This window comes from Cantharellus anzutake, assembly GCF_015039405.1.
Source record: "Cantharellus anzutake strain C23 chromosome Unknown EI90scaffold_38, whole genome shotgun sequence".
Classification (NCBI taxonomy): Eukaryota; Fungi; Basidiomycota; class Agaricomycetes; order Cantharellales; family Hydnaceae; genus Cantharellus; species Cantharellus anzutake.
The window spans coordinates 747225-758658 of NW_024066988.1; the positions used below are offsets into that span (position 1 = coordinate 747225).

The 11434-nt window shown below is 48.9% G+C and overlaps 2 protein-coding genes across 2 annotated transcripts; both read left to right on the top strand.

Moving 5' to 3' along the window:
- The first annotated feature begins 5215 nt into the window (after positions 1 to 5215).
- On the top strand, positions 5216 to 6802 carry EI90DRAFT_1651661 (uncharacterized protein). Its single transcript, XM_039052006.1, has 5 exons — positions 5216 to 6165; positions 6234 to 6373; positions 6430 to 6561; positions 6624 to 6675; positions 6730 to 6802. Exons 1-4 carry the CDS (start codon positions 5476 to 5478, stop codon positions 6640 to 6642), a joined length of 981 nt encoding a protein of 326 aa, XP_038913929.1. The 5' UTR covers positions 5216 to 5475; the 3' UTR covers positions 6643 to 6675; positions 6730 to 6802.
- Positions 6803 to 6854: 52 nt separating this feature from the next.
- On the top strand, positions 6855 to 7232 carry EI90DRAFT_2850423 (uncharacterized protein; the record flags this gene model as incomplete). The annotated part of the gene is made up of 1 exon (XM_039053743.1): positions 6855 to 7232. A coding segment is annotated over one exon (378 nt), but the record flags the coding sequence as incomplete, so codon positions are not given.
- Between the last annotated feature and the right edge of the window lie 4202 nt (positions 7233 to 11434).

The following is an 11434-nucleotide window of genomic DNA, read 5'->3' on the forward strand; positions in this document are numbered from 1 at the left end:
GACGGGAATATAGAAATCCGCATCATGTGTAATGACACGTGAGGGTGGCGATGCGCAGGGAACCGGCCATCAGAACCGAGATCCGCACTTCGGCAGATCGCGAAGACCAATTTCCATCCACCTAAGGAAGAGCCCGGTCAAAACAAAGCACGGAAAGTGCAAAACAACCTTAAATCATGAGGGAAAAATCTGAAATAAATCACAGAAGCCCATATGAAAGAAATAAACACCCACGCATATCATAAATCCCGAACAATTAAACAGAAACGGCGCCCGCATACGAACGACTATGGGAATGACACACGTGATTACTGAATGTGCACACGAACTTTTGCTAACTCAACGAATACTAGGAAATAGGACACAACCTTGGTACCATTGGAAAGGTGGGAATAAATGAAAATTTATGATACCAAGAACGTGAGAAAACATCCAGAAATGAATGAGATATAGGGACATGGAGTTAGAAACCTGAAAACGCGCGGGAAAACAGCTTCAAGAGGTCCAGTGTCCCAAATAAAATACATAAAAATATGATATCTTCAAGGATGACCTACTATAACAACCAACAATACATATGGAGGATTAGGATGTTGTTAGAACGGGGCGGAAACGGACGACTCCGGAGTGGAATCGGAGACTTAGCGTGGAGGGACCTTGGCCTCAGCGACTCAAGTGGAGCGCTGTGCCATTGCTGTTTGTCCATTTGGTCCTTAATTTCACAGTAGGTGAGCAGGAAGTCTCTAGGGGGCATTTCAGGTCGATTTCGGACTGAAACCAGACGAGTATGTACAAGCACCGATATATATAAAGAAGGGGCAAAAGCACAAGGAGAACAAAGGGTGACCGAATCGGAACGAAGACGTCCGAACGGGAACAAAGGGTAGAGGGAGCGGGGCAGTACCAAAGGTCATAGGGCAAGACCTGTGATACGTCTGAAAGGAGGTAGAGAGGGCGAGGCCCAGAGGGGCAGGAGGATGAGGGGAAGTGGGGGTGATGACTAACTGGCTAGAATAGAAGGAAGCAGTAGTCCAAATAGGGATGAGGGGGAATTGCGAGAAATACATTACAAAACGGCGAGAGTGCTGGAGGCGGTCCACGAAGCTCAGGGGTTGCGGAGCTTACGGAGCTTACGGAGGCGGGGTTGGAAGTCCGAGGAATATTGGCAATGGTGTTTACGTAGTATGAGGTCACCAATGCAATGGACTAAGACCGAGGTGGAGTCAAAGTCCGAGGTAGGGACTATGACGGAAGGCTCGGAGTAAGGTACGAACGGTGTCCGAGTACGAAGTATGGAACAGCGGTGGACGGTCGTAACTTGGCGGAAGGGTAACGGAAGGAGGAGAGAGGGGAAAGGTAAGGAAGAGGGAGTGGTGGAAAGGAGAGTAGTCAGGTCCGAAGGTGAGTATCGGAACGGACGGGGGAAGCATAGGGGGATGACGGGTGGTGGTGTTGTGAGGGAGGAGCGGAGTTGTAGGAAGGGTGGCGAGTGGGGCGATGTTCGGTCCGAGATGAGTATCGGAGCGGACGGAGAAGGGGTCGGAGAGGTAAGAGGAGGGGTGTGTTGCCAAGACCGAAGGTGAGTATCGGAACGGCAGCGGTAGGTTATGACTCCGGAGGTGAAGAGGGTGGAGGTCCGGAAGTCAGGTCGGGGTCGAGTATGCACGAATATGACAGTCCTCATCGCCCTTTTAGTTTTGTCACACTTGCCATTCCGCTCCCATCCCATGCCGGACCGACCGGCCCCTTCTCTGTTCTCCTTTCGTACTTATACTTGTAGTTTACTGTTGATGTACCTCAGTTTGAATATCGACTAGAAATCCCCCCCAAGTCTTCTCACCTCTAAGTTCATCCCTAAGTTCCATCTTCGTCTGAGTAAACGTCGCCGCAAGGTCCTCCCACTACCCTGAAATATGGGACAGCCTAGAATGTGTGGCGCAACGCTCCAGCTGAGTCATTGAAGCCGAAGTCCCACCTCCCAAGACGCCTTGCAATGGAGTTGCACATTAGCTAAGTGACCACTCACACCACCGCACTCCACTCCACTTCCCATGAATACCTTGAATACCATTTCTGACACCTGCTTGGCAACCAAGTGAACTGTCACAACCGACAAATCCCGGGGCTCCATCAGTGGCAAACCAATGCCGATAGGCGAATCCGCTGACCCGAAACCCATCCTAACCAACCCCCAACCCCATGTCTGGCCCCCTGCCTTACTGTGTGAGACTTGGCCAATAATCAGAACCTAGACCCTGCCGGCATTCCGACCTTACCTCCAGTTCCTGAGCCCTTGGCGCTCCCGGCATTCAGTCATGCCTGCCTTGTCTCCATCTGAACCACACTCATCGCTTCCCACTATGTGGTCACAGCCATGCCCCGCTTCCGTGCATTCCGCACCCTCTGCCCACTCCACACCCTCTGCCCATCTCTGCACCCTCTGGCCACTTCTGGTTGTCCTTGACACCTCTGGTCAGGTCAACACTCCCACTCCCCTCTGTACCTCTGTTGGCCTTCATGCTGTCCTTGTGTGACAGTGCTGGCAGATCAACCTCTGTTCGCGGACTTGTGTCGGCACCGCACCGACCCTGCTTATTTGTGGACTTGTATCGGCGCCGCGCGCTGACCTCCGCTTTTCTCTGGCCATCTTGTCACTCGGCGGCATACCATTCATTCCTTGCTGAGTGCCTATATTGTTCATCCATTCATTTGCTTAACTTGCCAATATTGGCACTTGATCCATGTGCTGATGCACTTTTATTACTGTCAGGGACGCGTCCGGGGTAGAGGAGGCCCGGGTGAGACACCCGACACTAGAAGCCTCGCGGGGTGTGGAGCGGGCGTGCATACTGGCGGGCCCGGCTCAGGAGGCAGTCCCTGGCCACTTAGACTGAAGTGGAAAAGGGTGAGAAGAAGGCTACTTCTTCAGTTCCCATTTCAGGTATGTTTATATACATGCGGCTTAGGTCACATGATGGGTGCCACATCATCCTCGCATACAGCCGTAGTCACCCAGGTGTCCCCGTGGGGGATCCCGAGGGTGTCTGCTGTGAACGCGCGAGCTGGACATAGCGGGGGTCGCCCGAGGCGCCTGGGCTGGGCGTGTCGTGAGCGCACTGCAGGTGGGTCAATGGTACATTGATACAAGGAAAGGTCGTCCATGTAGAATAAAGAGAAAATAAAGAGAAGGTGAGATAAGTAAAGAGAGAGTGGAATGGAGAAAGAAAGAAAGAAGAAGGGGGGGAGGAGGTAGGGGAAGACTGGGTGGTGGGGTACCAGGTGAAGTGGGGCCGGGTGGGGCCAGGTCAGGCGGGTGTGCCCTGACAATTACCTGTCAATATTGGCACTTGATCCGCTTTTGTTTAGTTCATTGCCTCCCATTTCCCGGGCTCTTGTCCTTCATTCAGTTTGACAATTGTCAGGGGATGACTCCCGGGTCCCCATGACCCTCCCCTATGGTCCACAGCCTGACCTATGAACAGCCCTATCCAGGGCACAATCCTACTGTGGGTAAGGAGATGAATAGATAAACAGTAGGTAAGGAGATGAGAAGGAAGCTAACTTCTCATCTTCCCACAGTGGCCACCATATCAGGAAAACTTCCGGGGATACCCGGAAGTCACATGAAGGAGTAGGAACCGGGCCCGGAGCATGTGGCGCGCGGAGCGTGCATGCATGCGGGAAGCGCAGCAGGTGGAAGCGGGTCCGGACGCGGGTCCGGGTCCGGGCTAGTCAGGGTGTGTGCCCTGACAACAATCCCCGCTTATTTCCGCACCGGACCACGCCGGACTGACCGGTCCTTCTGTGTTTCCCTCCTGCCTATTTATATCCTGTAAATACTTTCGGGGACCTTAGTCTGAAATCAACTAGAGTACCCCCCTGTCTGGTCTGAGTCTCTCCTTCTGCAAAGGGGGCTTCCCCCCCTCTGAATCCGTGCTCGTGGAGTCCGCGTTCCTCCTACAGGTCTGCTCCACCTGCAAGTCTTGTTTGAAGTCTGCTGTGAGTGTCAATCCGTAAATACAGGATCTCCCCCAAATGTCAAGCTCAGGGCACAGCGCTCCACCTGAGTCGCTGAGGCCACGATCCCACTCTGCTAACCTTGAACAGCGCTTCCGGACGCGCCGCATATTTCCGCCCGCATATCCGTGCGCACGCTCCAACAGAACTCTGCACCACCTCCGACCTCGACTCAGACAGAAACCCAATCTGTCTTCTATCCATCTTCTGACAGTCTGCCAGACTCTAACAATATTCCCAGTCTCTGACAGCATTCCAGATCTCTGACAGTATTCCGACTCCGACAATAATCCAGACTCTGACATGAACCTACAAAATCCCTCTGAGATGAGCACAAAAGGAAATATACATGTGATCATGGCTGAACAAAAAAATGATGGGAATTGATTTAGAAACCAGCCAACGACCATTGCCTACATGTGACATTATTATGTAATAAATATTCATTGCGTGCGGTCTCATTGTCCCCTCCCCATTATTCCCCAACCCAACCCAATTACCAAACTAAAATTATTAATTACCATTACAGCACTTGTGTATTGTAGAATGTGCTCAGAATAGGGTTTGTTTAGTGCAGTTAGTGTAGCATTGCTTATCGGTGTTATATATACATTGAAGTCATCCTCGTGCAATAACTGTGGCAAAAAAAAATCCACCAAGAATGAATCAAACCTGCACAAGCAGGGGGGAGACAGGCTCATAAACAGCACTATAATCCACTAGACCAAGTAGACCTCACATGGATCCAGTCCTAAAAGTAATATATAAAGTGTTAATTTCAGCCACGGATCCGGGGTTGATCGCGAAGTCAAAAGCCACCCAATGTACATTTTTCATGACATTGATCACCCCTTGGAATTGAAGTTTTTTATCTTAAAAGTTTTCTAAGGGAGAAAAAAAGAAACACCATACAGGACTCAAACCAAGATCCACCCAGACATGGGATTGAAGAGAATCCGGCACCGGCCGCTAAGCCAAACCGCCATCGCCAGGGGTCTTGACCAAACCATATATATGTATACTTAAACTGGCCTCACAATTCCCTCGCCCCCCTTCATCCACTATTTTTTTCTTACTGCATGCAACTTTCTGTTCCGTTAAATGCCCCACAGTTATGAAGGCACCCGTGCGTCTTCACACTTGCATCCTATTCATTTCCTTCATTGTAATTGGCGGATTCAAAAAAAATATCATCATTTTCATATTTGTGTAAATTCATCAAACACGTGATTTTTTGCGCTCATCTCAGAGGGGTTTTGTAGGTTCACTTTGGCAGCCGTACCTGTCTCCAAAAAGGGTAACATCCAATAACCCTTTGTTCTCACAATTGGATTTGCATCGTATCCAATGCATGGGCGCCTATCTGCTGCCTTTTGACAAATATCAAGTCAGCCGTGGCTGAGCAGGCTTTCCCCTCCCTCCTCATCTCTTGCATTGATAACAATCTACACTGGTGCTATGGCTCCCAAACGGAAACCTTCGTGGCAATATCCCGCCCTTGCGCCGTCTTCTGGTGATCCGCGGTCATCACAACCCCAACCCTCGAACTCTTCACTTCCCCAGATTCGTTTCACAAGGGCTCGGACAGGCCAAATCCATGATAACACCAGCTATGATCAGCTTGATGGTCCCCATCTCCAGCCTCCCGGGGTCCGATCTACTCCGCAATCCTCCAGCGGGTCTAAGGGTTCGGAACGGCGGATATCTCCAGGGCGTCCTGTAACAGAGCTTCTCCGCAGAAGCCCCGATCCAGACCTATCGAGCGCACCCAATCTCACGAAGTTTGTACCGACTATGCCCAGCCACGCATCTCCGGGTGGTTCCAGGCCGTCGTTATCTCGCCCCTCCTTCCCGGGGAGTATAGACAACCGCCACTCGACTTCTACAATACAACCCATTTATGACCCCCGTGCAATCCTCAATGCACACGAAAAATACATGGATATGGATACGGACACCAGTGTGCTGTCTCCTCCGTCGGGGGAAACATCATCGTCGTCCGCTATCCCAGCTGGTGGTAGAAAGGAAACGGCTATCAGCGTCACCATATCCATGCTTCGATCTGCATCCTCTGCTTTCAAAATCTCGCCTGTCCCATATGCCAGCCAAATTTTGGATTCCCTTGTGACGTTGCTCCAAGGTTATGAGGTCTGTGTGACATTTTGGTCTGGTGGTCAGCGACGGAGTTGCTCATGTTTCTTCCACCCGACTTGCAGACCATTGACAGCAATAATAAAAATCTCGAGGGCCTTCATGATGAGGTCCGTAAAGCTTACATCACCATATTGCGCCCACTTCAGCTCTGTACGAGCCAAATCCCGCCCGAAGTGATTTTCCTATTTAAAGAATTCCACTCGTACGTTGCAAAGTCCTTTCCCTTGACCGCTCATCTGACCTCGAAGCCGTTAACAGCACTTTGGAAGGCCAGGTTAAGCGCATCGAATCCCTGAAAAGTCTGAAGCGTTTGGTGAAATTCATATCGGCCACAAAGATAGCTCGGGACATAAGTGATGTAAAGACGTGTATCAATACGGCGATTGTTTCGTTCTCGGTTTGTAAATTTTTCTCTCAAGCGCTGAATATTAACCAACCAAACAACTCGACAGGCGGAGGCAACGACGTTGAACCTCCTTCAGACAATTCAATCATCAGGGCAATGTGCGTCTCTCAGGTTCTCCATGCGTCTGAACACCCCCGCTAACACACTCTCAGTGGAGTTGTCAAGACTGAAGCCCGCATCTGCTCAGTACATTCATGTGAAGAGCAAGTCAGAGTGCCTCCCAACCACTCAGGATAAGATACGGGATTCTGTACTCAATCATTTGAAGGACGTGAAGAACCGATTTGTCTGGTTACGGGGATCCCCGGGGTCGGGGAAAACTGCTATAGCTATGAGTGTTGCATCCGCCCTCGAGGTGCAAGGTGCTCTGGCAGCATCGTTTTTTTGGGACAAAAACCGGACTGGATCGGGCCTTAATTCTACTGAACGGTTCCCTTCCACACTGGCACATCAACTCGCATCTTTTGATGAGGACTTCAGGTTGTCACTTGTTTGGCGCCTGCGGCAGCGAGATCTGCAATTGTTCCAGGATCTGCCCCTAGATAAGCAAATGAAGGCTCTTGTTATCGAGCCAATGCATAATCTGATGGAAACACTACCTCCCGGAAAAGATCGCCTTGTCATCATCTTGGATGGCTTGGACGAGTGCGGAGATCTAGAAGCACTCAAATGTCTGATGGAGCTTGTCCTTATCCTCGAAGAGTTGCCAGCTACATTTGCAGTATTTGTCAGCTGTCGTCCCGAGTCATTGGTTGTGTCAGCTTGGGATGAAGCTCGGGAACAGGGCCTTGTCATACCATGTGAGGATGTGGACATAATTACGAAGGAGGAGAAGTACCATACAGTCCGTTGCATGGTGGAAGATGGCCTTCGAGATTGTATTAGGAAGTCTCGATGGAAGCCTTCGGAGGAAGATCTGCATGCATTTACTTTGGCTTGTCGTGAATTGCCTGTTATGGCCTCAATTCGAATTCGCGAAGTCATCTTGCGGACACGGCATGGTCGCACCCTGCAGACAGAGTTCCAGTACCTGCTCAATCTCTCTGATGCACCCACCAATCTCGACTGGGAGTACTTGCGAATACTTCAAAGAGCCTATATGCCTGATTCATCTGCAATGCCTGCCGATGTAGCCAAGATGTATCACCTATTGGTTGGCACCATTATTGCGGCACGTACATCACTGAGTGTGTACTCTATGTCACAGCTTTTAGGAATTGCCGAGGATGAGGCCCAAGCCACATTGGAACCAATCAGCTCCATCATTGGAGAGGATGTGGAAGGTGTTAAATTCTATCATGCCACAGCGAAAGAATTCATAATGGGGGATCCAATTGGCAATGGAAACGACAAAGTGTTTTTTATCAATGACAAGCAAGGATTTTTCCTTGGACCACGAATCCTTCAACTTTTCAATAATTGTTGCAAGGAGAATAAATTCAGAATACCCACTAATCCCCCTCTCAGTGACAAAGAAAAATGGGCAGATTTTAAACTCAAGTGGGAGCAACCCCAACACATCCGATATGTTATTAACAATCTGCTTGACCACCTGGACCCTGCACAACTCTTTTCACAAGAGTCCAATAACAATGGATTGCAGAACGAGTTTAATTCCTTCCTTACACAAAACTTCCTTACATACCTGCACATGGAAGGGTGCCCTCATGTGCCAGCAGGATTTGATGAATACAATGTAAGTCTGAGTTGGTTCATATTATGTTTATATAAATGATGTGACATTGCTTTCAATAGAATCATGATGTAATTGAACTCCTGCAAGAGGGTGTGGCAGTATTCTATGGGGCAGCAGGCCATTCTTGGGTCATTCATCGATCATTATCTCTTTTCTGCCCACCTGGATCACCTCTTTGGGAACTATATGGCCACCTCTTTGAGCCTGTTTGGGTCTTTGGTCTTTCTGGCAAGATTTTGAGCCACTTGATTCAATTGAGTGAGGCTTCACTTAATGCCCAAACACTTATGGAGGTGAAATTAGATGGATGGCCAAAGGAGGTTGATATGTGGGGTCATGAAGAGATCAATTATGAAGCTGAATTCCATGATCCTGATGTCCGTAATGGCATTGTGACATGTGCAGCACTCTCAAGAGATGGTCGATACATTGCACTTGGGTTTGGTAGTGGTGTTATTGAGATTGCTGACATTGATGATCAGCATATGATCACTCAGTTCCAGAATCATCCACCCAATCCACCAGCATGGATTGAGTTTATCCAAGGTGACCATTGTGTTGCTACCGAGGATTTTGATGGGAACATCACTATCTATGGCTATGGGGTGCTCCCTGTGAAACTTGGCATTCTCCCTGTAGGCACCTATCCTGTTGTAACTGCAGTCTCAGATAGTGGACTCTTCATTGTACGAGTTCTACGGGATCCAGGAAAGCCTTGGTACAACAACATGGCATGTATAGACATTTTGGGTGACCCACACATTCAGCCACTTGCCTCTCCTCCTTCTGACTCTTCCATTCCATCCTCCCAATCCAATTCCGAGTCCTTTCCTGAGCGTCACACAGTTGGATTTTCTCCAGAGGCACAATACATTGCTGCCTTTGATGCGCACAGTGCTTTTACCTGGTCAACGGAATCAGGTGATTTTATTGCATGTTATGATGTACGGGGAGATAAATCTTGGATTATAAATCCTGGCATGGCCCCTACTTGCCCATATCACATCCCTCATCCAGTATCTACTCAACCCACTCTTCCATTGGCAGGTGACACAGTCCATGTGCATCATTCCTGGGTGGATGCAGGGCCTGACTTGGACAAGTCTTGGATCAAGCATCCATTTTTCCATCACTTGCCAAAAAATGAATGGGGCTATTCATTTGCTGCAGGAAGGACCCTGCTAGTCAATCTTTCTGGGTCGGGAGTATGGTTCAATGGAGACTCACAACTTGATGTCCCAAGAGGGTATTACCCATTTTATGTTAAGGCAAACAGCACCAACAACATAGATGCCTGGTATGGTGATCGACTGATCAATAATATCAACTATTTCTACTGCCCTCAGTCCAGCAAGGATGGTACTCGATTTCTGCTCCAGGGCAAGATGAAGGCCCCCATTGTTGTCGATATTGGCAAAGCTGCTTGGTATCTGAGTGCTACACTTGATTATGATTTCACAGTGCCTAGCAACTATTCTCCTTGCAGCACATCATCAGACATCTCTTCTCCCAGTGACAAATTATCTGATGATTCTTCTTCTGAAACATATGATGATTGACTGCTTTAGTGTTTTGCTTTTGTATGGGATTGTGCATTGTCTGTTTCTGTCAGGGGATGATATGTAAGTGTCTGCCTCTTCCCACTATCAATATCTTGTAAGTCAGCTAGTAGTATGTTGCCACATATTCCCTATCATATCATATATCATTACTCTGTTGCTGTCACTGCTGCCCCTATTCTGGGCTTTCCCTTTGTATCCTATGTTCACTGAAGGGTAGAACCTCAGTGTTATCAATGACTAGGTTTTTGGGACTCTTCTAAGTGTTAGAAGGCAGCAGATTTGGATGGTCCCAGAAGTGGAATGCGAGACTTAATGCATGAGGACCTTGGCCTCAGTGACTTAGAGGGGAGTGCTGTGCCACTACTGTTTGTCTAAGGGGGTCCTTAATTTCAGGGCTAACGAGGTTAGTCTTGAGGGGGGAATCCTGTCAGGGCACACCCACCTGACCCAACCCAGTTCCACTTCACCCAGTGCCCCTTTCCCCTCCTCCCTCTATTCCTTCTTCTTCCCATCCTGTCTCCTTCCTATTCTCTCCTCTTTCTATTTTCTTTTCTTTCTATTCCTATTTACACAGATGACCTTTCCTCATATCAATGTACTATTGAGCCATCCACAATGTGCACATGACACACCCAGTGCATGCACTTGCAGCAGATACCCTTGGGATCCCCTGCAGGGACACTGAAAGGGATCTTACTTGTTTTGGGGATGGTACATTCCATTCCCCTGTTTGCCTCAGGCCTCAGTTGGTCCGTCTAAGTATACACTTTGATGGGCTGTATATTAACAGGGTAGAAGCAAAGGCTGACCCACCTTTTACAGCTACCCTGAGGGTTTATATACATTCTTTTGCATTCTCAGCACAAATAAATAGAGAAGCTTCCATGATGCTAAATTAGCGTCACAACATAATTATCAGACAACACAACATCAATTGATGTTGTGGGCAGAATATAGATATGGGCTGGGGCCTCACAGGGATACTGTCATATCCATCTATGGCCATTGTCCTCCACTACCTCCGATCCTTCCGGACTACCTCTGCTCCTTCTTCACTAACCTTGGAGCCCCTGTATTCCGCAATCACCTCCGACTCCCTTGATGGTCACCACCCCCTCTTTTCAATATATTACCTATGCCTCCCTAAGTATGGAGCCCTGAAGGCCTCCAGACAGCTCCGATGTCTGCTGGTGCACTCCCACCCCCACTGGGCAATTCACTTGCTTGCCCTGCAAGTCTACCTTTGGGCCTATCCCTCCTTTCCATTTCTGGGTTATAGCCTGCCACTCTGCTAACCCTGTAACCCGACTTGTCAGTAATATTCAGTCAACTAATGCTTAACTCCATTAGCTCCGCTCTGCTCGGTCCCGCCATTCACAGGCCCACCCTCGCTGTAACTATATATACTTAACTTGTAGATAGGTTACACCCTAGTGATAAAATCGACTAGAGTTAATCTCCGTTCTCACTGCCAGTAAGTAAATTAGGGCATGGACATGTTACTAGGCACAGCACTCCTGGTCTGAGTCACTGAGGCCAAAGCCCTCTGCCATGGAGACATCTCCTTTGTCTCACATCTGGTCTCTAACAGTGGCCACA

Coding starts and splice junctions, on each gene's coding strand:
- EI90DRAFT_1651661 (XM_039052006.1), top strand. CDS start 5,476: ATGGCTCCCAAACGGAAACCTTCGTGGCAATATCCCGCCCTTGCGCCG. Junction 6,166..6,233: donor CGTTGCTCCAAGGTTATGAG/GTCTGTGTGACA, acceptor CCCGACTTGCAG/ACCATTGACAGCAATAATAA. Junction 6,374..6,429: donor CTATTTAAAGAATTCCACTC/GTACGTTGCAAA, acceptor AGCCGTTAACAG/CACTTTGGAAGGCCAGGTTA.